This window comes from Dendrobates tinctorius, unplaced genomic scaffold (assembly GCF_039654945.1).
Source record: "Dendrobates tinctorius isolate UK_male_01 unplaced genomic scaffold, ASM3965494v1 ptg000162l, whole genome shotgun sequence".
In the NCBI taxonomy this organism is placed as follows: Eukaryota; Metazoa; Chordata; class Amphibia; order Anura; family Dendrobatidae; genus Dendrobates; species Dendrobates tinctorius.
The window spans coordinates 49130001-49157475 of record NW_027361829.1 but is presented as its reverse complement, the minus strand read 5'-3'; the positions used below and the strand labels follow the sequence as shown (position 1 = coordinate 49157475).

Sequence of the window (27475 nt, the reverse complement as noted above, 5' to 3'; positions counted from 1 at the left end):
TAATCTATTTGGATGACATTCTGATTTTTTTCTAGCTCCATGGAGGAACATCAGCAACATGTCAAGACTGTCTTGCAGCGGTTGAGGGAACACCAGCTGTACATCAAGCTGGGGAAATGCGAATTTCACAAGTCGGAGATTCAATTCTTAGGTTATGTAATTTCTCCACAGGGTCTGAGTATGGATAACAGCAAGATCAAGGCAATTCAGGAGTGGCCAATCCCCAAGAACGTCAAGGAGGTCCAACGTTTCATCGGGTTTGCTAACTTCTACAGACGTTTCATCAAGAACTTCTCTGACATCGTCTCGCCCATCACCCGGTTGACACAGAAGAAGACAGCATTTATTTGGTCCCTTCAAGCCCAAGAAGCATTCTCTCGGCTCAAGACCAAGTTCACGTCAGCACCAGTACTGATCCACCCTGACCCGGAACTCGCCTTCATTATTGAAGTGGATGCCTCAAACTGTGCCACCGGGGCTATACTGTCCCAAAGAACAGGTGAGAAGAATTTACTTCATCCTTGTGCTTTTCTTTCCAAGCGACTGTCTCCTGCCGAAAAGAACTACGATGTAGGAAATAAAGAATTACTGGCTATCATCGCCGCCTTCAAGGAGTGGAGACATCTTCTGCAAGGAGCCTCACAGCTGATCGTGGTCCTCACGGATCACCGCAACCTTGAGTTCATCAGGTCAGCAAGATGCCTGACCCCACGGCAGGCCCGCTGGAGTCTTTTCCTTAATCAATTCAATTTTACAATCTCTTATAGACCAGGTTCTCGCAATGGAAAAGCAGATGCTCTATCCCGGATGTTCTCCACTGACGCTGTTCCAGATGCTCCACCTAAGACCATACTTTCTGATTGCAATTTTGTAGGAGTCATTCAGAATCAAGATTTGCTGCAGGTCATCAAAGAAGCTTACAACTCTGATCTTTTCCTGTCTCAGCCATCTGATGAGGTAAGCCTTCTTTTTAGGAATGGAGTTTGGACCCGGGAACGGCGCCTCTACATTCCTGAAGCCGTGAGGTTAAGAGTGTTGAGATTGGTTCATGATTCCAAGGTTGCAGGGCACAGAGGAATTCAGAAGACTCAAGAATTCTTATCTCGCTTCTTCTGGTGGCCAGGTTTTCGGAAGGATGTCCAGAAGTACGTTTCATCTTGTGAGGTATGTGCCAAATTCAAGGTTCCACGTGCCTCCCCTACTGGTCTGTTACAGCCTTTGCCGGTGCCGTCTCGCCCGTGGGGATCCATTTCTATGGACTTTATTGTAGAACTGCCCCTTTCTGAGGGAAAGAGTACGATTTTGGTGATGGTCGATCGCCTGACCAAGGCGGCCCATTTCATCCCTTGTTCCGGTTTACCCTCTGCGAAGGACACTGCTGACCTAACTATCCAGAACATCTTTCGCCTGCACGGGGTTCCGGATGAAGTTGTTTCTGACCGTGGAGTTCAATTTACTTCAAAGTTTTGGCGAAGCTTTTGTTCAGCATTAGGCATAGAAGTTAACTTATCTTCTGCTTTCCACCCACAGTCCAACGGGCAGACAGAACGTACCAACCAAACACTAGAGCAATACCTTCGCTGCTATGTTTGCCATTTGCAAGATGATTGGGTAAGGCTACTCCCCTTGGCCGAATTCTCTTATAACAACTCCCAGAGTGCCTCCACCAAACAGTCTCCATTCTACGCTAACCTGGGATATCACCCTAGCATTCTTCCCAGATTACCGGTAGATACATCTTTACCAGCAGTTGCCGACAGGATCTCTTCACTTCAACAGAACCTTGAACTTCTGAAAGAGACTTTGGGTTCCGCACAAGAGAGGTACAAGAATGCAGCTGACAGATTTCGCAAACCAACACCAACATTTAAGGTAGGAGATTTAGTCTGGTTATCTACGAAGAATTTAAAGATGAAGATCCCTTCCCCTAAGTTGGGACAGAAGTACATTGGTCCTTATAGGATCAGTGGTCTGGTAGGTGCTGTTGCATGTCGCTTAAAACTCCCAAGAACACTGAAGATACATCCTGTCTTTCATACTTCCCTACTAAAGACTGTAGTACCAAATCCTTTTCCAGGACGTTCATCTCCTCCTCCCGATCCCGTTCTTGTGGATGGTCAAGAGCAGTTCATCGTTGAGAGGATTCTGGATTCAAGAATCTACAGAAATCGACTGCAGTATTTGATTAAATGGCAAGGCTATTCCTCAGAGGAGAATTCCTGGGAACCCGTGGATAATATTAACGCCTCCTGACTGATTGAGCAGTTCCATCAAAGGTACCCTGGCAAGCCTGGTTTAGGGTCGTCCGGAGGCCGTTCTTGAGGTGGGAGTAATGTCAGTATCTAGTCCTGGAATCTGTTTCTCTTGCCCTTAGACTTGCCCTTAGTTAACATGGATCTTGATGTTTCCACGTCGGCCATCTTGCTTCCTGCCAAAGCTGTATATAAAGCCAGCACCTGCTCTGATTCATTGCTTGTGTATTATGTATTGGACTTTGTGCCTCTGCAGTCTCAAGCCTGGACTTACTATCCCTGTTGGTCCTCTCTTAATGGCGGAGTCCTCTGCCAACCTGCACGTCTGGATCCCTGCCTGCTGACCGAGTGATTGCTGAACACTTGACTTCAGGAACCTCTGCCTGACTACACCTGCGGTGAAGTAAGAACTCCAGCCAGCTAGTGTGTTCCTCCGCTCTGCAAGAGTCTGTGTCTTGTGCCCGCATTGCTCAGTGACTTTGCATGCTGTGTCGCAGAGTATCAGCTCTGCTATCATATTGACTGAACATTTATCTGGACTTATATGCTATATTGCATTCAGATCATTAATACAATATTGCTTGCGCAACCCACTGTGTCTGTAGTCTCTTTGACCTAGCCACTGGTGTCCAGTTGTATCCACTAGTATCGTGACAACATCACTCACTCCATATAGTCAGTAAATACAGTCTATCGTAGCGGCCATGCGAACCTTTTATAGCCGCGAGCGTCAGGGACCTTCCTGGCTTCTCGGATAGGCCAATCCGAAAACGAGCAGGACTTGAGCACGTGACCTTCGATCTCCAATGGGAGATCACTCCATGGGCATGCTCAGTGGCCTGACATGAGGACTTAGTCCCTGGAGAATCTCGCTGCTGAGCAGCATGTATTGCCATAGATGTGCCAGAGGTGGAAGCAGCAAGCAAACCCATGGAGCTGGTCTGGGCATAGCGCCTGGACCGACGAGTTTGCTGAGCAACCTTCTCTGCGGCTGGAGAGGAATGGGAGACCGCTGGAAGTAAGGCTCGGGATTCTCACTGTGCAGCGACAGAAATCCGACGCATAACAGAGTCTACCCGGCAGACGAAAAGGACAAAGCCATCAAAGTATATGTGATTTTAGATGATCAGGTCATTAGCCAAGTCTGCCTTCTTTGATAGCTTTAACGTCAGAGGACCCAGTGCCCCCTACTCTTTGAAAACTTGTGCTGGTATAGTAGAGACAGCTGGTAGGAGAGCAACAGGCTACGTATTTGAGTCTATAGATGGCCAAATGCGTCTGCGCTTACCAACCATATTGGAATGTAACCAGATTCCTGACAACAGGTCAGAGATACCTTTGCCTGAAGTGGCATCATATCATCCTCATCTGAAGCGTATAGAACACCTGATTCCTAACCTTGACCCAGAGGCTCAAATAGTCTTGCTCCTTGGGAGAGATATTCTACAAGTTCACAAGGTTAGACAACAGATCAATGGCTCGCACAATGCTCCATATGCTCAGAGACTCGACCTTGGGTGGGTCATTGTAGGAGAGATCTGTTTAGGAGGTGCACACAAACCGACAGTGGCTAACAACATGTTTACTAGGACTCTCGAGAATGGACGTCCATCTCTCCTTCAACCATGTGAAAATCACTACTTCATAAAGGAGTTGCTACACAGCACTTCAGCACCAAGTATCTTAGCGAGTCGTGCCAATGATGGTTGCATTCAGAATTGCGATCAAGATCACCTTGGGTGTACGGTCTTCCACAAGACCAAAGAAGATAATCGTATAGCAATGTCATTTGAAGATAGACTGTTCCTAGAGATGATGGAGCAAGGAATGGTGCAGGACAAAATAAAGAGCTGGATTGCATCTCTACCCTTCAAGTCTCAAAGACAACGCTTGCCTAACAACAGAGAACAAGTTTACAAACACTTTGTCTCCCTCATGCATAGCTTCTGTAGTAGACCAAAGATGAAAGACCATTTCTTAGCCTTCATGGAGAAGATATGTAAGAACGGTCATACAGAGTTAGCACCTACACTTCAAGACTTTGAGGACCACTGGCACCATGGTAAACACGTCCACACAGCTCTACAGCTAGAGCAGTTGAAAAATATAATTATCCGAGCTGTACAACGGGAAAACTACGCCAAAGAAATCGACTGTGTAACCAGTCAAAGACCAATACCAAAAGATAGTGTTCTGAGGAAACTCGACCCAGTCATGGATGGAGACGGTCTTTTAAGAATAGGAGGACGCCTTAAAGAGGCAAAAATAGGTTCTGCAGAGAAACAGCCTGTTCCTGGACAACATCACACAGCTATTCTGCTTGTCCAACATTATCACGAGCGGACAAAAAACCAAGGTCGTCTGTTCACAGAGGGAGCCTTAAGAACATCTGGTCTGTGGATAGTTGGAGCTAAGAGTTGTGTGTGCAGATTCATCTTTAACTGTGTTACTTGCAAGAAACTTCGTGGTATGTCACAGATTCCGAAGATGGCAGATCTTCCATATGACCGATTTAGCACAGATCCACCTTTCACCAACATCGGTCTAGATGTGTTTGGTCCTTGGTCTGTGGTTGTCCGACAAACCAGAGGAAGCAACGCAAACGGGAAACGATGGGCGATTGTATTCACTTGTCTATCCATTAGAGCCGTCCACAGAGAGGTAATTGAATCTATGGACACTTCGTGCTTCATAAATGCTCTCCAGCGTTTCATTGCCATCAGAGGACCCATCAAACATATTCGTTCAGACCGAGGCATGAACTTTGTCGGAGCAGCAAGAGAACTGCAACTCTCTTCCAACTTGGATATGAAGGACGTAGAAAAATACCTAAGTGTACATGGGTGTACTTGGACTTTTAACCCACCACATTCTTCACATATGGGAGGTGTATGGGAGAGAATGATAGGTGTCGCAAGGAGAATCCTCGATTCAGTCTTCTTACAGGAAGGATCTGCAAGACTGACACACGAAAGCTTGACAACATTCATGGCCGAAGTGTCAGCCATCATAAATGCCAGACCGTTGTCTCCAATTTCCAGTGATCCTGATGACCCAACTGTTCTCACCCCAGCCCTGCTGCTTACGCAGAAGACCGACCCTAATTGCTCTCCACCTGGAGAATTTAATGTTAAAGACCATTACAGGAGTCGATGGAGACAAGTACAGAGTCTCCCCAATGCATTTTGGGACAAGTGGAAAAAACAGTACCTGCCTACTCTGCAACAGCGAAGAAAGTGGCAAACCAGCAAGCCTAACCTCCAGCCAGGCGATATAGTACTAATGAAAGACTGTCAGTCTCGAAGAAATGAGTGGCCATTAGGTCTCATTACCCAGACATTCCCAAGTAAGGATGGAATCGTAAGTAAGGTGGAAGTAAATATAGGAAAACAAGGCGAGACCAAATTGTTCCTCAGGCCAGTAGGGGAACTTGTTCTGCTGTTCTCGTCCAATAAACACAATAGTGACGTCGGCTGACGTCAAGCGGGGAGTGTTCAGTCCAGCCATATAATTGCTGTTTAGAAGGTCTAGTCATTTTTTATGTCTTTGATTATTACAGACATTGTATTTTTGTGTGTATTAATCCTTCATAGGTAATCATCAGCTATGTATTACCTCATGGTACCTAAGTATTACCTCATGTTACCTATGTATTACCTCATGGTACCTATGTATTACCTCATGGTACCTATGTATTACCTCATGGTACCTATGTATTACTTCATGGTACCTATGTATTACCTCATGTTACTGTGTATTGCAGACTATCTGTATTTTATGCTCTGTGCAGTTATATATTCTGAAATGCTCCTGTTATTGCATCCTATAGTTTCACCCTTTCCTGTCACATCTGCAATCAATAAAAGAAGGTTACAATTTTACAGCCTCTTTTTCTTAAAGAAGACGGGGTTTAGCTACATGTCTCATTGCACAGCCTGCTAACATGTATGAGGACAGTATACCCTGCCTATCTGACGCACTGCACCAAGCCCACTGCACTACACCACACAATGCAATTCTCAAATAGCAACAGAACTGTGGGGGGGTTTTGCAATTTTACCGCACTTGGAATTTTCTTCCATTTTGCAGTACACTATGTGGTAAATTGAATAGCAAAATTTAAAAGTACAATTTTTCTCACATAAAATAAGCTCCTATAAGCCTATATGGATGGAAAAATAAGTAATTTCCCTTGAAAGAAGAGGGAGGATGAAAACTCAAAAATGGAAATTGGTCATGTCGGGAAAGGAGTAAAATAAATTATTTATTCCTTCTAAGGACCTTACAAAGGACCAGTGGACATTTTTTTTTGTCATGCTGAGCAAATGTGATTCGGGCAGCTAAGTAGGAAAGGATTTTTATGGTTACATTAGTGAAATGCCCTTCCTCTAGAGGTAGTATTGGCAGATACTATATCAGCCTTTAAAGTTAGAGTTGGATGTTTTTCTCACAACAATTGGCATTGTGGGTTATAGTGATAGAGAATTTATAACTAGGGGAGAAAGGTTGAACTTGATGATGTTAGGCCTTTTTTCAACCTATTTAACTATGAAAAATCCCATGCTCTCACAATCTTTAAATTGGCCAAAGAAGGCTGAGGAGACTCCATTCCATTTGCTCGAAGAAAAAGAGCACAAACACCCTAAATTATTTAGGGGTCCAGCGCACGGCTAGTCCTCACTTACTATATGAGGAAAACATTATATCTACCATAGCAACAGTCATCCAGGAAGTTCGTTCCTGGCAGCCCCAATGTTTTTCTTTTATGGGCCAAGTACAACGCTAAGGCTGTGTTCACACGTAGCGTTTTTTTTGCGGTGGTTTTAAACACGTGATTTTGCTGCTTAAACGCAAAAAAAGCATCCCATGCAATCCTATGGCATTGCGCACATGCTGTGCTAATGCTGCGTATTTTTCCACGGCGGAATTGTATTGCGGAAAAATATGTAGCATGTTCATTCTTTGGGCAGAATCGCGGGAAAATCCGCACACATAGGAATGCATTGTTCCGCTTACTTTCCGCATGTGACTATGCAAAAAGTAAGCAGAACATTTGCAGATGGTACCCACGGTTTGGAGGAGAGGAGATTCTCCTCCAGGCTTTGGGTACCATATCCCTGTAAAAAATAGAATTAAAATAAAAAATCGTCATATTCTTACTTTCCAGGCGTCACTCGCAATGTCACCAGGCCTCAGCGATGCTCCCGGCAGGTCCCATTCCCAGGGATGCCTTGCGACAATGACTTTTGATGACGTCGTGGTCTCGCGATATCGTAGCAGTCTCGCGAGACCGCGACATCATCAAAGGTCATTGTCGCAAGGCATCACTGGGAACGGGACTTGTCGGGAACATCGCGATAATCGGGAACGCTGCGTGGGACGCCGGAAGGTGAGAAAAACACGATTTTTGTAAAATTATTTTAAACTTTATATCTTTTTACTACTGATGCTGCATAGGCAGCCTCAATAGTAAAAAATTGGTCACACTCATCAAACACTATGTTTGACAAGTGTGACCAACCTGTCAATCAGTTTTCCAAGTGATGCTACAGATCATTTGGAAAACGCTAGCATTTTGCAAGCTAATTACGCTTGCAAAACGCTAGTTTTTCCACGGGAAATAGGCGGGAATTTAAAATGTGGATTTCTCGCATATTTACCGCGGAATGGAATTCCAGAATTCCCGCAGAAATTTCCGCGGGAATTCCACTCATGTGCACATAGCCTAATTGTATTTTTTAAAGCTTACCAGTTGTATTGAAAAATTGAACGGCGGGGGCGTGGCTTGCAGGGGAGCAGAGCGGACGTGTTTTCCAAGAGCTCCTGCTTTCCCCTACTCTAAGCTTACTAAAAGATTGTTAACTTGTGGAATATTTCAGCCACGGATTAATAAGAAGATGCCTAAGAGGTGCAGCAAGAAAAAAAGAATGATTCCTGAGAGAAGAGACCGTCCAACAGGTCCAAGAAGCCTGGGGAGCCTGTCGGGCCCAAGCCTCCACGCTGGATGTAAACAACCCAGCCATGTGACTGATCAGCGCAGCGGGAGGAAAAAACAAGGAGCCAATGAGATCCAGAGGGCAGATCAGACTTCAATGGTGAGCTCCCTTGGGTGCAGAGAGACCCCGACACTAGCTGACACTGCTTTGAGAGGAGATCGGCAGACCGCTTTGAATGCTGGAGCTGCGCGGCGGCAGGGGAGAAGCGATGGTGGAGTCTATGCAGCGTCACAGGTGGAACCAGCTGGGATATCTACAGACGGATCCTCTGCACCTAGAAGCCCGGGTGGACATGTGGAGACTGTGGCAGCGTGGTCCTTGACAGCTGGAGCGGTCCCTGCTTCACAAGATCAAAGCGAGGAGACCGCGGTGAAGGCTGAAGCCACGTGGCTGCAGAAGAGGAGCAGCAGTGGAGACACTGCGGCGCCGCTGCTGGGATCAGCTGTGCCGCCCTCCGATGGATCTTCTACACCGGGAAACCCACGTGGATCTGTTGCGACATCAGCGGTGAGGTCCCCGGCACCTGGAGCAATCCCCGCTGTGAAGGATCATAGCGGGGAGATCGCGGTGAAAGCCGCGGCCGCGCGACAATGGAGGATCCGTGACGGGGGATCTTCTTCCTTTCCTTCTTCTCCGGTGAGCGGATCCGGGGGGTCGCCCATTTGTGATGGATCTGGGGATATTAAGGGACAGTCGGGAGTCCGATCAGCGGCATGCATAGGGCCGCTGGGGGCCTCTGAAGTCAGAGCCATACAGGCTTCAGGGGAGAACTTTGGTCAGATGACTACATCAGGTGTTGCAACAGCGCAGCCATTGGAATATAGCAGTGCTGAGGTTCCTGCACCTTTGTTGGATTCTGGTGTCCGCACAGCACTATCGGTGGAGGAGGAAAATGGGGGAAAAGAGTCCGACGTTGTAGTAGTCCTCCAGGAGAGATGTAGCAGAGCCGAAACGATTGAACTACCGCTACTTACCGTAAATCTACCGCAGATTTATCATTATGTACACCTGTTACATCATTAACTCCTTCTATCAAACATCTTAATAGTGTTTTGCGACATGATGCAGCGGAATTTATACCATTAAACACAACTAAACAATTATTAGATGGGGAGATAAAATCACCGTACTATGGGGGGGCCCGGTCATCCCGTGGGATAGATCTCAATATGGGATTTCAAAAAAGTGTTGGGGACAAGCGATTATTAGTAGATTCTGGTATTGACAAGGGGCTACAAAAAAATGGCTTTCATGAAAAATCAGTTTGCGTTTCCTCTAGACAGGAAGAGTTTGGGCTGGATAATATTCTCCAGTCTATGAAGGAAGAGTCAAGTGCTTTGTTTGCTCGACTTGAAAATGACCTTTTCGCTTTATACACAAATAGGGAGGTTTCTTCTAATCACCAGTCGGGACTAAATTATAATAAGTCACAACCATCGTCTGACGGTGGGGAGGAATTAGAAAATGCAGACTCGGAGGCCTCTGGGGAGGAGGTAGCCTCTCTCGGGGACTCAGAAAACGATCTGATTGATTCAGTTGATATAAGCGATACGGATGAGGCATCTTCGATACGTTCCTTCATGTCTGAGAGCTCTATCAGTAATGGAGAATCTGGTGATAATAAGTCTTCTCAAGATGATAAAACTGATATAGCTCAAGAAAAGACAGAGACTGATGTTAAGGAGGTATTTACTGATCCATTCTCGCTACATAATATATTGGTTCCTGGGAGTTTCCCCGTTGAGGATTTCCTGATTAAATCATGCAAAACCTTTTTAATTTCGTTGAATGATCTGGGGATTAGCAGTGTGGGAGACCCGGGAATAGACAAAATTAAAATATTAGGAAACTCGATTAAGCAACTTATGAAAAGTATCTTTTCAATTATAGTCAGCGAGAATGTAATAAAACCTAACACTACACCTGATATTTCCCTCTCTACAGTAAAATCTACGTTTAAACAATCTGAATTCTCCTCCTCTATTGAAGCATCAAAATTTCACGAGCTCTCGGATTCTTTGAGGGATATACAGAAGGAGATTGCCTCATTCAGATGTTCGTTGTCCAATTTTGAGGATTTGAAGAGGAAAAATAATGTAAAAATCAGGGGTATTCCCGAGTCAGTTCAACCAACTAGATTGAGGGAGTATGTTTCCTCAATGATGTCTTACTTATTTCCGGAAACTAAAGGTAAAAATCTAATTGAAAAAATATTTAGGATTCGTAGACCTTCCTCCCTGCCGTCTGACTTAACTAGAGATGTTATTGTCTCATTTTATCCTAACTGGGTCAGAAACACCCTTCTTGGTTTAACAAAAAATTCTAGTTTTCTTTCGTCTCCCTATAAAAACTTAGTTTTTTTTAAGGATCTGTGTAAAAACACTATACAAAAACGTAGGTCATTTTTACAAATAACAACTGAGCTTCGCCGGGCTAGTATTGACTATAATTGGTCCCAAAATTCTACATTAATCGTGAGATATGCTTCAAACATAATTCATATTCTGTCTCCGCGGGATGGTATAGACTTCCTTAGAGATGCTGGACTTATTTCTAATAATCATCTTCCCAAAAATTTACATTCATCTGTGCAAGACCTCTGTTTACATCATACCTGAACTTGGGATCTCGATTGGATTTTATTATCGTGAAACCTTGGACTCACTGGGACCTTTCAAAGCTTTTCACATATATGTCAGATATAATTGTGATCTGAGGTTTTGATCTTTAAGGAACGCTCCAGCCTTCCTTCCAAACGCCCTCTTAGCGATTTCTGTGCTGATAGAATTTTTGCCTGAAGTTGACGGGTATGAAATTGTGCCCACCTGACCGCTGGAATACATGCTGTCAAGGTGCCTAGTAAGGACATCGCGCCTCTCAGGGTCGTGTGAGGTTGGTCTAGGGCCGCCAACGTCATATTCCTCACCTTTTCCATCATGGCCTCTGGTAACAGACAAGTTTGTTGTTCTGAGTCCAGGATGAACCCTAGAAAAATCTGTCTCTTTAGGGGTTGTAGTTTTGTTTTTTTGATGTTTACCATCCACCCGAGTTTCTGTAGGGTATTTTTTACCCTTTCTACCTGCTCTGTGCAGTGGTGTTCTGAGTTGCCCACTATAAGAAAATTGTCCAACTAGGGAATTATAATTGTGTTCTGGATTCGGAGGAAGGCTGTCATCTCCGCTACGACTTTCGTAAACACTCTCGGGGCTATGGATATGCCGAATGGAAGGGCTCTGAATTGAAAATGTCTGAGATTGCCCTGGATGTAGAGAGCTACTCTTAAGTATCTTTGATAATCTGGGTGGATCGGGATGTGATAATAGGCATTCTTTAGATCGACTACGGCCATAAAACAATTGTGGTGTAGTAGTTTTATGGCCGAAGTTACCGATTCCATTTTGAAGGTCTGATTTTCTCTCCACTGATTGAGGCCTCTGAGGTTTATAATTGTTCTGAATGACTGGTCCGGTTTTTTATCAGGAAGAGGGGTGAGTAGAAGCCCGTTCTCTCCTGTCCACTTGGGACTTCGGTCAGAACGCTTTTGTCTAGCAGACTTAAGATTTCTGACTCCAGGGCCAATTGTTCTTCTATCCCCTTCCTGAAGGGGGGTCACCACAAATGATGCTCTCGGCCGCTGAAAAAACGGGATTTTGAGGCCTTTTCTTATGATGTTTAAGATCCAGGCATTGGAAGAGATACCTTCCCAGGCCTGGGAAAAGAGCATCAGTCTCCCCCCTACCGGATGTCATGCCTGCCATGCCGCTTTGCCCCCAGTGCTGGGTCCCTGCGGGCGCCCTGGAGGTCTCTCAGGTCTTATGCTGCAAGATCCCTGGAGCAGTGTGCACATGCACCTCGTGACTGTTGTGCTGCAAGATGCCTGGAGCAGTGTGCATGCGCACCTCACCTCATGGCTGCATGCCGTGGCTGTGTGACCCGTTGTCTCTACTCTGCCTCTCGGCAATCCTCTGTGTTCCTGAAGACCCTGATCATGTGACCTTTCCAGCACTGTCTGATGCAGCAGTTCTCTCTGTGTTTCTGGATCCCCTTATCCTGTGACCTTTCCTTTGTTCCAGCACTGTCTGACCCAGCTAACCTCTCAGTGTTTCTGGAGCCCCTGATCATGTGACCTTCTGTATGGTCCAGCCCAGTCTGATCTAGCAATGCTCTCTATGATCCTGGAGGATCTGAACCGGAAGTTCCCTCCTGGTCCTGACCCGGAAGTGCAGGTGCTAATGCCCTATATCAGACCACCCCTTCCTATGGTTGGGGCCTGATTACCATGTTGCTTCCCTGCATGGCTGCTTGTTCTACTCGGTCGCTCCCCGTATTCTGTGCCCCTGCACTCTGCCCTGTCGTGCGTCTCTGCACACGCTCTGTGCTTGTATTCTGCCTCTTGTCCTGTGCCATGTCTTGTGTTGTCTTTTTGTGCCATGTTTTGTCTGTCATGCTTTGACTTGTAGTCCTTCCTGTGTTCTCTGCCTTGCCTGTTTTGCCATGTCTTGCTTTTGCTATGCTTTGACTTGTAGTCCTTCCTGTGTTCTCTGCCTCTGCCTGCTTTGCCATGTCTTGCCTTTGCTATGCTTTGACTTGTATTCCTTCCTGGGTTCTCTGCCTTTGCCTGCTTTGCCATGTCTTGCCTTTGCTCTGCTTGGTGCTCTGTTGTGCCTCCTGGCACACGCACCATTCCTTCTCTGTCCTATGGTGCTTCTCAAGCACATTTCCAGGCTAGTCTCAAGGTTCTTCCTTGACCCGGCTCTGGGCTTCGGCCTACGCTCCGCTGGTACCCCTGTTTTTTGTCTGGTACTCTGTTGTGCCTCCTGACACACGCACCATTTCTACTCTCTGACCTATGGTGCTTCTCCAGCACATTTCCAGGCTAGTCTCAAGGTTCTTCCTTGACCCGACTCTGGGCTTCGGCCTACGCTCCACTACTAGCTCTGTATTCTGCCTTGCTTTGTGGTGCCTCCTGGCACACTCTCCTTTCCTGTACTCTCTCTGACCCCGTTCTGTGCTTCTGCCTACGTTCCGCTCTTTGCTTTGTCTTTTCCTTGCCCTGTCTGGGTTTCCCTTCCACTTGTCTTGTTGTTTCAGTACCGACCTGTTGGTCGCGTCACACAGGACAGTGTCACGTGTCAGTCTTGTTGTTTTAGTTACCGGCCTTCAGGTCGTGTCACACAGGACAGGCATACGTGACAGATTGCCCCTTGCCCGCCTCCTGTACCTTAGTCGTGCCTCTTGCTTGTGTCTCAGCCGTGTGCACTGGCCAGTGAGGCGTGTCTCCTGCCTTGAACCCTGGCGTGGCTCCTAGCATGCACCCTGCCTTGAACCCTGGCGTGGCTCCTAGCACGCACCCTGCCTTGAACCCTGGCGTGGCTCCTAGCATGCACCATGCCTTGAACCCTGGTGTGGCTCCTAGCACGCACCCTGCCTCGAACCCTGGCGTGGCTCCTAGCATGCACCCTGCCTCGAACCCTGGCGTGGCACCTAGCACGCACCCTACCTTGAACCCTGGCTTGCCTGCCGGATTCCCGAAACCTGCCGACCACTGCCAGAGGTCCGGAACCAGATGACTGCGGCCTGATGTCCGGAGCTGATTTCCGCAGCCTGATGCCTGGATCCTGTAGATCGTTGCCAGTAGTCTGGAGTCCGATGCCAACGCACCCTGCCTTGAACCCTGGCGTATCTTCTAGCACGCACCCTGCCTTGGACCCTGGTGTGTCTCCTAGCACGCACCCTGTCTTGGACTCTGGCGTGTCTCCTAGCACGCATCCTCTCTTGAACTCTGGCGTGTCTCCTAGCACGCATCCTCTCTTGAACTCTGGCGTGTCTCCTGCCTTGAAACCCTGGTGTGTCTCCTAGCACGTATCCTGCCTTGGACCCTGTTATGTTTTCTAGCACGTATTATGCCTTGAACATTTGGCGTGCCCCTGCACGCACTTTGCTGTGTTTCACTGTTTATGCCTTGCACCTGATTAAATCTTGAAACCACATTTATTGAAGAAACCCGGTGACCTCGCTTTATGTTTTGCATCCTGCTCGTTCCTGTTGTTAGACACTCACTAGTGTCCCCCTGAGCCGGCCGTCTGGTCCCCTTGGTCTTGCCCCTGACACTCCCTGTATAGGGGGTGGTTCCTCACAAGGTCAGCTCGCCCTCAGTGGGTGGGTGCCATGACCCAGAGGGTCCACTCAAAAAATCAGCTCAGCAGAAGCTGAGTCCGTCACACCGGGCTGTCGGCGTCATTGTGGGGATTTTTTTGAGGATAAAGTGGCTCCTACGAACATGAATCCGGACTTCTTCCTTTTGTCCTCCCATCTTTTCCTATCCCCTGGAGGACGGCCCCTGTTGAATTTCCCTCTCCGCAAGGACGGCATTCTTTGATCTCCTAGAAACCTGGGGAAGCCCTTCTTTCTATCGCTTGCTTTTTCCAAGATGTCATCTAGATTTTTTCCAAATAAAAATTGACCATCACACGGAAGAGAGCACAAGTTAGCTTTAGACTTTAGGTCTCCTGGACAACCTTTAAGCCACAATGCGCGCCTTGCGGCGTTTGATAACCCCGCTGCTCTCGCTGTCAGTCTCAGGGAATCTGAAAAATGAGGATGAATGAACTCATGGAGATCAACATCCAACACTGCGGAGACACCATCACATGTTTCTCAACGCAGTGATTCTAGAGCAATGCCCCCATACCTTATGGGAAATATGTAAAAACATGCAAAACACAAGCCGCAGAGACACCATCACATGTTTCTTAACGCAAGCAATGACTAGCCAGGTCTTTCCCCGGGAAGGAACAACCATGGGAAGGGCAGTCTCCAATGAAGGAAACCACCTATGCCAAAACATGGTATCCATCCACAGACAACTGTTTCGGGGTATTGTCCCTCATCAATGTGGAGTAGGAAACTGGCCAGTAGGAGCAAAGCCTAGTAGAAGACTGTGAAAAATGAGGATGAATGAACTCATGGAGATCAACATCCAACACTGCGGAGACACCATCACATGTTTCTCAACGCAGTGATTCTAGAGCAATGCCCCCATCCCTTATGGGAAATATGTAAAAACATGCAAAACACAAGCCGCCAAAACATGGTATCCATCCACAGACAGCTGTTTCGGGGTATTGCCCCTCATCAGTGTGGAGTAGGAAACTGGCCAGTAGGAGCAATGCCTAGTAGAAGACTGTGTTTTTACATATTTCCCATAAGGGATGGGGGCATTTTTTCCCTCGAGACCTTTGAAGCGAGTTTCTCTTCCAGCTGCTGTAGCCAAATCATTAAGGAACGTGCTGTGCAGGTGCCGGCTATTGCCGGTTTTAGTCCTCCTGCCGCTGCTTCCCACATATGCCTTAGGTAAGAATCCGCTTTTTTATCTAGCGGGTCTCTAAGCACACCTGAGTCTTCCAGGGGCAGGGCCGATTTTTTTAGATGACCTAGACACTGCTGCGTCAATCTTTGGGACTTTGTCCCATATCTCTGTGTCTTTATGTTCAAAGGGGTATCTCCTTTTAAAGGAGGAGGGAAGTGCTCCTGATCTTTCAGGCTTCTTCCATTCTCTTTCAATGAGTGCCTGGACTTTCTCATTGACTGGAAAGGTGCGTTTCTTTCTTTCCTGTAGAACATGACGTCTTTCAGAAACTTAGCCGTTTTTTCCTTCTCTAGGCCCATGGTTACCCTAATGGCTTTGAGGAGAGCAGCCGTATCCTCTACCGGAAAACACGGCTTGCCACCCGTGTCACTATCCAAGGAGGAGGACAGGTGTTCGGCCTGATATACAGCCGAGGAGGAGTCTGAGGAAGAACTAGGGGAGTCTTTCCTACTCTATTTCCTTTTCTTTCACAAAACACTTTAAGTGAGCCTTCCACCTTGGACCTGATGTCTGAGGTTAGTTGCAAAGCTCGCGCCTCCTCCGCCATGGTTCGCTGGATACAACTGGCGCAAAGGTCCTTCTGCCAATCTCTCGCTAGAGGGCTCCTACATATGGCACAATCCCTATTGTTTCTCTTGCTCCCTGCTTTTTTGGCCTTTTCCTAAGGAGATTAACACACAATAAGGACCCTATTAACAACATGCTAACATTCATGGAGATCACTCACTACCCATAAAGTCGGGTCCCGGACTCGGAGGCTGTGGTGGAGCACGTGACCTGTGCTCTCTGGACATCGAGGAGTCTCCCGACCTGTGGCTCGGGTGACTGCTGCTTTTGCCCCTTGAACGGCTCCGCACTGACGTCCTTCCTCCTTTAAATAGGTCCGTTCCGGTGAGCGTTCTCTTTCTCCCCTCCCCCTGCGACCGCCGGACAACCGCTATTCTTCTTAATGCGGCCGGCGTCGCACCAGGCGCCATCTTGCCGTCGCCTCTGACGTCAGCCAGCACGCTCCCAGGATGCCCCGCGCCGCTGACTTCAGTGGCCGGAAACCGCCCCGGCTCTCCCTGTCATGTTGTGAGGGAGAAGGTTCGGGGCACGTTTGAGGGGAGGGAGGCACGGAGGAGCGCCCCGGATCACAGAGGCCCCCTAGCCGCACCCGCACGAACCCGGAGCCTGCAGAAGGACCCCGGGGACTGCGCTTCCAAGAGACCGACGGCCGGCGCTGCAGGTAAGCCGACCTGCTCTTCCCGCGCCGGGACGGCCCTGGGCTCTTCATCCATGACGGCCCTGGGCTTTTCATCCATGACAGGCACCACCGCTGTCAGACTGGGATTCCCTTCCTAGGACAGGAACCCAACTGAATCGGGGGAGAGGTGCCGCCCCTTATATTTCAGTAGGTTCCTGTCCTGGTGGAGCGGATCCCTCTTGAGTGCAGACCTTTCTCAAGCCCGAAAGGTCTGCACTCAAGACCGAAATGTCGCCATATGGGCTATTAAATAACACTTCTTTCTAAAATTTCATATGGTGTGCTGCCTCCATCTTTTTTGATTTCTAAATATATATATATATATATATATATATATACCGTATTATGAATATTTAATAAATCTATTTCTGTTATACATACAGGTATATACTATGTACAGGGGATACTATGCCCGGGCAACGCCAGGCTCTTCAGCTAGTTGCCTAATATATGAAGGATGAGATAGCTGGGAAACAATCTAATAATGACAGCCTAAGACAACACTGAAAGAATTTGAATGTCTCTATCTACCTTTTAGTTTGGCTTTGTATTTCACATCGTATATGAAATTGTCCTGTATAACGTTCTTACTTAGATGCACTGGGGAGTGGGGTGGGTTGTATTTTATTGGACAACAATTATATAAAATGGTCATTTTCTGTTTACTGGGCTCGTGTTGTTGGGGTTAGTAATCGTTTTATCTGCTGTGATTATGTAAAGTGACCAAATAAAAAATATATACATTTAACATAAAAACCTAACTTAAATCGTAGGTAATTTTCTGCTGACACATTCCCTATACCATATATTACAAAGCCAGTATTATAAGAACTATAATTTTTTTTATTTTTTTTTGCAGTTATATAGATAACCAGTCCAAGTAATGCTTAAGTTCAAACCAAATTAGAAAAGTGGGTGTGCAATGACATTACTTGTTTCTTTTACTATATAAAATCATCACTAAAAAAAATGCAGTTGGCCTTTTACCTTCACTTATGTGCATTATTAAGGTAACCACAGCACATGAATGGGAGGTTTGAGGTTCTTGCCACAGTCACCGTTTGATGTGTAGGAAATAACTGGCATTCACAACAAATGTGCATCAGAACTTTAATTGTGTTTTTGTAATATTTTGTGATGCACTATGAGACCTTTTGCTCACAAGTGTCCATCTCCATTTGTTTGTCTTTGATCCTTATTGGATAAAGAGGGACATATGCCACAAACATGTCTGAGATATTCAAAGTCATATGTGAGTATGGCTTTATCTTTGTATGTTTATATTGCTGTTAGGCCTATGTAATGCAGCACATGCTGGAATAGTTTCATCATATATTGAATTACAGGATGTGTTTTATTAGACCCAGATAGCAATGGCAGATAGAACTAGAATCAAGTCAGTGTTTTTGTTTCCAAGCATCTTTTCCAATTCTCCTATTCCCTACTGGACAAGTAATATTCTGCTATATCTCCAGGTTTAGTTAAAGAGAACCTGACATTAAATAATAACCTGAAATCATAGTTATATATATATATGACAGTGATGGAATTCTAAAGATGTGTTGGTCTCCTCCTCTTGCATTATATGGTAGCTCCAGTGAATTCTGGTGCATGTGCAGTTAAACAAGGTATACTGGCTTCGACTTCATCTCCACACTGCACATGCACAGAGACCCGATAGAGATGTCTTCTAATGTCAAGAGAGAAGAAACCAGGATTAAGGGTACCGTTACACATAGCGATGCACCAGCGATCCCGACAACGATATGGATCGCTGGTGCATCGCTAAGTGGTCGCTAGTGAGTGACATCGCAGGGGTCGGAGGTCGCTACTTACCTGTCAGACGCAGCGATCCTGACGTCCTCCCGCCCGCGTCCATGCGTTGCACGTCGTCGCCGCAGGAAGCTGACGACGAGAAATGATCTAGGACCTTCTCGCGCGACCAGCGATGAGCAGCGGGGGAGCCGGTCGGAGGTAAGTATCACATGTAGCGATATCGCTAGCAATATCGCTGCTACGTCACAAAATCGGTGACTTTACAGCAATATTGCTTAACTCCTTGTCTCCTTACAGATATTTGCCACTACTTTACAAAATTATTTTTTTACTTTAACTCCTTTACCCCCAATGTGGTTTGCAGTCCAATTTTGACAATTCTGGCCAGTGTCACTTTATGAGGTCAAAACTCTTGAACGCTTCAATGAATCCCACTGATTCTGAGATTGTACTTCATGGTGGTGGTAAAATTTATTCGCTATAACTTGCGTTAATTTGTGAAAAAAATAGAAATTTGGAACATTTTGCAATTTTCAAAATTGCATTTGTTATGCCCTTAAAATTTCACAAAAATAGTTAATAAATAACATTTCCTATGTCTACTTTACTTCTGCACAATTTTTTTTGGTTAGGAAGTTATAAGAATTAAAAGTTGACCAGCGATTTTTCATTTTTCCTGCAAAATTTACAAAACCATTTTTTTAGGAATCATACATTTGAATTGATTTTGAGGGGTCTATATGACAGAAAATACCCCAAAGTGACTCCATTCTAAAAACTGCACCCATCAAGGTGCTCAATACCACATTCAAGAAGTTTATTAACCCTTCACGTGCTTCATAGGAATTTTTGGAATGTGGAAAAAAAAATGAACATTTAACTTTATTTCACAAAAAATTTACTTCAGATCAAATTTTTTTTTTATTTTGACAAGGGTAACAGGAAAAAATTGACTCCATAATTTGTTGTGCAATTTCTCCTGAGCATACCAACATTACATATGAGGGCGACAGAGCTTGGAAGGGAAGGAACGCTATTTGACTTTTTGAATGCAAAATTTGCTGAAATAAATGGCAGATGCTTTGTCGTGTTTGGAGAGCTCCAGATGTGTCTAAACAGTGAAAATCTCCCAAAAGTGACAAACATTTTGGCAACTACACCCCTCAGAGAACTGATCTCAGAACTTTACAACAATGAGCCATGAAAATAAAAAATAAAAATAAAAAAAAAATCACATTTTCCCTACAAAAATGTTACTTTAGCTCCAAATTTTGTATTTTGATAAGGGTAATAGGAGATATTGCACCATACAATTTGCAGTGCAATTTCTCCTGAATAAGCCAATACCTATATGAGGGAGAAAACCACTGTTTTTGCACACGGCAGGGCTCCAAAGGGATGGAGCGTCATTTGACTTTTTAATGTAAAATTTCCTGGAATCATTAGCGGACATCATATACCATTTGGAGAGCCATTGTTGTGCCTAAACAGTGGATACCCCCCACATGTGACACCATTTTGGAAACTAGACCCCTCAAAGAATGTATTTAGATGTGTGGTGAGCACATTGAACCCTCAGGTGCTTCACAGAAGTTTATAATGTTGAGCCATGAAAATAAAAAAAAAACAAATTTTCCCCCAAAAAATGTTATTTTGGCCCCAAATGTTGTATTTTCATAAGGGCAACCCGAAAAATTGCACCATACAATTTGTTGTGCAATTTCTCCTAAGTACGCTGATACCCCATATATGGGGGAACACTACTTTTGAGGCACAACGCAAAACTCAGAAGGAAAGAGGCACCATGCCGGAGTTCAGATTTTGCGGGAATGGTTTGAGGGTGCCATGTCACATTGGCAGAGCCCCTGAGGTGCCAGAATAGCAGAAACACCCCATTTGTGAACTTATTTTACAATTTACACTCCCAATGAATTCATCTAGGGGTGCTTCTGTTCAGCGGTGTCCTTTTTAGAAGTGCACAAAACTGTGGCCGACTGCACTTTTATGCAATCCCAAAAAGACGGACACCGCTGGATCACAGATCAGACGGCATGTACAATGTGTCCTCGGCCTCATTATAGGAAATCTTCCGCCGGGGGTTCTGTCTGACTCACATATTTCAGAGATTTACATGGAAACCCCGATGCAGATCGCAGGATACATGTGAGCCGAGCTATAGGGTATGTGCACATGTTGCGGATTGGCCTGCAGAATTTTCCGCACAGAATCTGCATCTCTTGGCAGAAAACACGGGCCAAAATGCTTGTGGATTTCATGCAGAATTGATGCGGATTTGTTGCGGATTGTCATGCGTTTTTTGATGTGCGGATTTGCCTTACTCAATGTATAGTCAATGGGTGCAGAATCCGCACAAAGAATTGACATGCTGAAAAAAACGCAGTGGGATTAATCTCTGTAGGGAATCTGTCAGCAGGATTTAGTTATGTAATTTGAGGGCAGCATGAGGTAGGGGTTGAGACACTGATTTCAGCAATGTGCCACTTACTACACTATGTACTGTTGTTTCAATACTGTGTGTGTTTTATCAGCAATAGATTATCACTTCCTGACTAGCTGCTGTGTGCCCAGTGGTCAAACCACTCCCCCAGCACTGATTAGCAGCTTTCTGGCAAAATACAATATACATAGAAAGCTGTGGTGTGGGCAGGGTTATCTTTCTTAGCTCTGCTACATGCTACTTCTAAAAACTCTGTGTCACAACTGCTACGTCCAGTAAACTAAGTGATACCGCTGGAATCAGGGTCTCTTTTCCTACATTATACTGCTCTCCGATGAGTTAGAAAAAACCTGCTGACAGATTCTCGTGAAGGTCCGTATCAGAAAGGGATAGTTTTAAAAAGCTATAACTATTATCTGTAACACTATGGCGGTGAAGGAGGTACATGATTGAACACAGGGTCCCACTAATGCAAGATAAAGTAAGGTTAAAATCTTTGTCTAGGGTACAAAAAAAACCCAATTTTTATCTGCACTTGCCCTTTTGGCGCTATGGGAGTGTTTCAGAAATGCTTCAGGTACGCTTGCATTTAATACAGTCTTGTTTTTAATATATTTAGAAGGCCATAATGGCACAGCGTATCTAAAAAAACGTAGAGTAGGACTGCCCCATCTGAGAATGCCGTGACATGGTGGGGTGGTTCAAAGAATTGATCAATTGTTTTCCAAATGTCTCAGTTTAAAGTACAGTTAGAAATCAATATGTGCATATGCACTTTATGTATTGCATACTAACCATAGGCAGCGCTGGCTTCTTGGCTTTTTTACTCACTGACTCAACATGTTAGACTCTGAGTCAATGAGATCTATCAGGCCACCATACCCGGGGTCATCAGATGACATCAGAGTACTATGGCAATGATCAGCACCTGCGATTATGGTCACATGGATCGATTGTGCCATAGGGGGTCTTTTAACCCCCTTTTAACCACTTAAATACTGGTGTCACAATTGACAGTGGTATTTCAAGGGTTAATCGACCCTGTTTGATTTCAAAACTGGTTGGTGCCAATTCCAAAGCGTGTCAGCTGTCCTGTAGAAATTTAACAGCGGGGCGGCGCTATTTACCTATTCCCAATAGCTGTAAATGGCAATGAGGGTATAAGGTCCATTAATGATCGACGTTTTAATGTGTATCAGCGGTCATTAAGGAGTTAAAAAAAACATTGAAATAGGCAAAAGTGTTCTGTACTAAATAATAGCTATAACTATTGCGTTAAAGGGAATATGTCAGTAGGTTTTTCCTATATAATCTGAAAGCAGCATGGGGTAGGGGCAGAGACACTGATTTCAGCGATGTGTCACTTATTAGACTGTGTGCTGTAGTTTCAATACTATCAGCATTTTAAAAGCAGGAGATTATCACTACTGGACTAGCTGCTCACGTGCCTCCTGGTCCAACCACGCCCCCAGCACAAATTAGCACCTGTCCATATACAACGTACATAGAGAGCTGCTAATCAGTGGTGTGGGCGAGGAAAGCTTTCTGAGCACTGCACCATCTACAGCAGAGAAAGCTCTATAAGGCCTCTTTCACACGTTCGTATATTTCAGTACCGGAGATGTCCGTGTGTGTACTACGTGTGGCACACGTGTGGCAACCGTGTGCAACCCATGTGCCGCATCAGTACCACATGGATGGCCGCCGGGGAAGAAGCGCTACTGTAAGCGCTGTTCCCTGGCGGCAGGTGCTAAACGCAGCTTTCATCCATTCTCACTTGCTCTGCCGTGATCAGCGCGAGCAGAGGAGAATGAATGAATGAAAAACTGACCTGCTGTGAACTCAGGACCGTGGGAGAATGCAAGTGATGAGGTCACTGTGACAGAGCTTGAACTGCCGTGACCTCATCACTTGCATTCTCCCACGGTCCTGAGGTCACAGGTGTTCAGGCCAGCAGCGAGCACAGACTCAGTGACGTCACCGCTAGTTACTGATCCTGCGCCGGCTGCTTCTCATTCATTCATCAGTAGTTCACAGGGGCGGTCGCATTAGCAACGCTCCGGTTGTAACTGATTATTCCCCAGATATGGATTACGCGGTTAGACTGAACACCGGACAGGTATGGTATATTGTTGTTTTATTATATTAAATTTTATTACAGGAGATCGAAGGCATCGCTTTGATTAGCAGAACAATAAAGATGGCAAAACTGTGAGGTGTTTTATTTCATTAAAAGACTTTATTCATGCTGTGCGTTTATTTAACCCCTTCACAACTATAATAGTAATGGATAGGTGTCTTATTGACACTTCTCCATTACTAAGCCGGGTTTGATGTCACCTTACAATAGAAAGGTGACATTAACCCCCCCCATTACCACACTTGCCACTGCTACAGGGCAAGAGGAAAATAACGGGCAAAGCTCCAGAATTGGTGCATCTAATAGATGCACCTTTTCTATGCAGCTGCGGGCTGCTGTTTTTAGGCTGGGGGGGCCATATTCATTGCCCCTTTCCAGCCTGAGAATAGTAGCCTGCACCTGTGAGTTTTGCCGGGTTGGTTCAAAAACATAGGGGGACCCCACATTTGGGTTTTGCTGATCGCGGCAGAGCAGGGGAGAATACTGACAGCCACGTTTAGCACCAGCCGCCGGGGAACAGCGCTTACAGTAGCGCTTCTTCCACTGGCGGCCATCCATGCGCACGGAGGACATCAATGTGTGCTCTCTGTGTGCAGGACGTTTTGCAGCTCGTGCGTCTGGGAGAAAACGGACATGTCAGTGTGTTTTGCACACGGACACACAGTCCGTGAAAACATGCTGACAAGTGCATAGACCCATTCATTTGAATGGGTCTACATGTGTCAATGTCTCTGGTACATGACAAAACTGTCACCACACGTACCGGAGACACGGACGTGTGAAAGGGGCCTAACACATCTGCTGCACCCAGTAAAGTAAGTGATACATCTCTGGAATAATGATCTCTTTTCCTACATTATCCTGCTCTCAGATGAGAAAGAAAAAAAAATCATTGGTGACAGATCCCCTTTAAATGTAGGTAAAAGACTGTTTTTATAAGGGAATTTCCAAAAACTGGAGAGTGGGTGTACACACGTTAGAAAATACAAAGAACAATAGGTGCTTTGATGCAAATGTCTGCACTTTTGTAAAGGACCCATTATATATAGAATTACATTTTTATTAGTTCCTTTACTTTGGTGCCTAATATCTAACAGCTAAATGCAACTGTAATAATTGTTGTAATAAAATAAAACTTAATTACCTGTGAGGAAAGTAGGTTGCAGTCAATGTGCATTCCTTTCCCAGTTTTCATTTTTTGCAGTAAACCAGCCATAATGGCTCCATGAGCATATAGCCCTGTTGCGAGGTCAGTCATAGCTACACCTGGGCGTACAGGATCTCCATCCTAAAAAATCAACATATTTTTATTAGATTCCACAGTAGCTCTGCTGATTTACAGGAAATATTTTCTATAATTATGGTAGCTACTATTACAGTAAAGAAGCTACCCACCACATATTTGCTCTTATAAGCAATAAGAAAATGTATCACCTTTGTAGAATACGTTTTTGTTTTTCTGATTGCATATTTTCATTTATTTTTTTTATGTATATATGCCTGGGCTGCTGCTCAAAAAAACGCAATTCAGAGATGTTTCTCAGCAGCACTGACAAAGCAAAGTCAGAAAACATCTCATTGACTTCTACGGGAGAATGATTTAGGCATGCCGTGTGAACACCAAAGTTAAATTCGCCTTTACTAAAAGGGATTATCCGCATGACCCCCCCCTTAAACGGTTAATTATACTAAGTGTTTGTGAAGTCCACAATAAAGGTCAGCAATTTAAATGCTACAATTGCTAACAAATGTCACTGGAAAAGTTTCAAGAAATACTTTGTAGCACTTTTGGTGCAAGTTTTGGGGATCAAAAAAATTGATTTGCCACTTAACAGAACCTCTAACAGATTGCCTAAAGATAATGATGGCACATTGGATTTGGAAAACAGTATATCAGAACCTTTTTTTATCAGATAAGAAGAACAATAAAATAAATCTACAAAAACATAGAAATGTCACCTCAGGTCCTGTAATATGCATCAAGCCAGACATTGCACATGCTACGGCATCATATCCTGCTCTTTTAAACAAAGGTCCTGTTTGCCCATAACCTGCATATAAAAAAAACAAAGTATTTGAAAAAAGTGCTGTGTATGTCCAGTAAAGCAAGAAATCTGCAAGGATACAAGCTGCCTAGAATTGTAAGGTAATCTGCTTTGTTTAATAATATATAACACAAAATTGGGCAACTGGAGTCAACTCAAAACTGTAGACAGGCAGAGGGTCAGGATGGGCTGCAGACACAAAACAAGGTCAGGATACAACCTGGGTGGAACAGGACATGCCTTATCTTAGACAATAAACTACCTGGTTAGCCAGGGGCCACTTAGAAGGGTATTCTCAAGTTTGGAAATTATTCCTGGTCCACCATATATGCAATAACGTCAATATCTCTGGGGTCTGAGCACTAGGCTTCCCACCAATCCCAAGAACTGATGCTCTGAAAAGCCCCATATTACTGGAGCAGTGTTCGATCATACATACTGCTGCTTCATTCATTCTTAACAGGACAGTTGGAGACATTCGTGGGCTATACTTGGGGTTTGTCCGCACTAAGAATGAATTGTCAGTGAGCATGATCGATCACCAATCCATTCCCATGGTGCTGGTCTAGTCTGGTCTCTGGCCAGATGTCAAAAAGTAGTTTTTCCCCCCAAAAAAACATTTCAAACAAAGATATACCTAGCTGCAGACTCTGATTCATCCTGCCAGCGGTTTGGGCAGCACCTTTTAAGGGTGTAAGATGGCCGCTGGAGGGGACCTTGACGGGAGATACCATATTATAAGACGCACCGGTCTATAAGACGCATCCAGGTTTTAGGCTACTTTCACACTAGCGTTTTTTTGCGCCGCGTGCGCAGTCCAAACGCAAACAAAAAACACATCAAGCGTTTTGCATGCGTTTGCTTATTTTATGCACATGCGTTTTAACCGGTTTGACTCTTAAAACGCATGCGATTTTAAACGTTGACGTGCGCATGTCCATGCACACGCCAGCGTTCCCATAGACTGTAATGTGTTATTTTTGCGCATTCCATTTATGCGCATGCGTTTTTTTGACACAGGTTGGGCGCACAAAAAATGCAACAGGGTGCGTCAGGCGCATAGGCGCACACTGCAAAAAAACACAAACGCATACAAACGCTTACAAACGCTAGACAATGCGCACCCATGTTAAACATAGGGGCGCATTGAGCATGCGCATGTATGCGCACGTAGCGCAAAAAAAACGCTAGTCTGAAACCAGAGATGGAAATTAGGGAAAAATATATTTGAACCAAAAAAAGTGGTAAAATATTTAATAACATAAATAACATACTATTATATGTGGTATTATCTATAATAATAAATGCCCTAAGCAACTTCCGGTTGTAACAACTTCCGTCCAGTTGTAACCGGTGACGTCACCGCACACCTCTTTCTATGTTAACCCTCAACACACACACTCCTCTCACCTTTCACCATCTCCACTCACTCTTTCACTCCACATACGACCCTTTCTCTCACTCCGTCTCTCATACTCACGCCGTCATCGCCGCTGATCCACGATCCCCGACATCTTCTTCCGCCGGCGCCATCCTGGATCCAGACGTCCTTCACGCCGGCGACATGTTCTTGCGGCGACAATATTTTGGATCGGCGAAATCCCGCGATACTCAAGATGGCGTCGCCGCAAGAACATGTCGCCGGCGAGGACGACGTCGGGATCCAAAATGGCGTCGGCGAAAACTCACGAGATTTCGCCGACGCCATTTTGGATCCCGACGTCGTCCACGCCGGCGACATGTTCTTCCGGCGACGCCATCTTGACTATCGCGGGATTTCACGATACTCAAGATGGCGTCGCCGCTAGAACATGTCGCCGGCGTGGACAACGTCTGGATCCAGGATGGCGCTGGCGGAAGAAGATGTCGGGGATCGTGGAGCAGCGGCGATGACGGCGTGAGTATGAGAGACGGAGTGAGAGAAGGGGTCGTATGTGGAGTGAAAGAGTGAGTGGAGTTGGTGAGAGGAGTGTGTGTGTTGAGGGTTAACATGGCAAGAGGTGTGATGCTATCGCATCCTCGCGATGCGATAGCATCGGGCCATAATCTAGTTATATGTAATAGCATGTTAATATGTTGGAAGCTATGGGTAGAAGATGGTGCTGCATGACGAATCTGGTGTCTGTTAAGTACAATATGAAGATGCTGGAGGGTGAGTATAGAATGGGGGCACAGGGCTTATATTTAAAGTAC

At 45.4% G+C, this 27475-nt stretch overlaps 1 protein-coding gene across 1 annotated transcript in view; it reads right to left on the bottom strand.

Annotated features, from left to right (window-relative positions):
* Positions 1 to 27475, bottom strand: part of SUGCT (succinyl-CoA:glutarate-CoA transferase) — a 1606806-nt gene that overhangs the window by 1429528 nt on the left and 149803 nt on the right. Inside the window, exons 7-8 of the mRNA XM_073550015.1 lie at positions 25197 to 25288; positions 24382 to 24525 (exon numbers count right to left, since the gene is read on the bottom strand). Coding sequence (XP_073406116.1) covers positions 24382 to 24525; positions 25197 to 25288 — 236 coding nt within the window. The remainder of the gene's footprint in view (positions 1 to 24381; positions 24526 to 25196; positions 25289 to 27475) is intronic.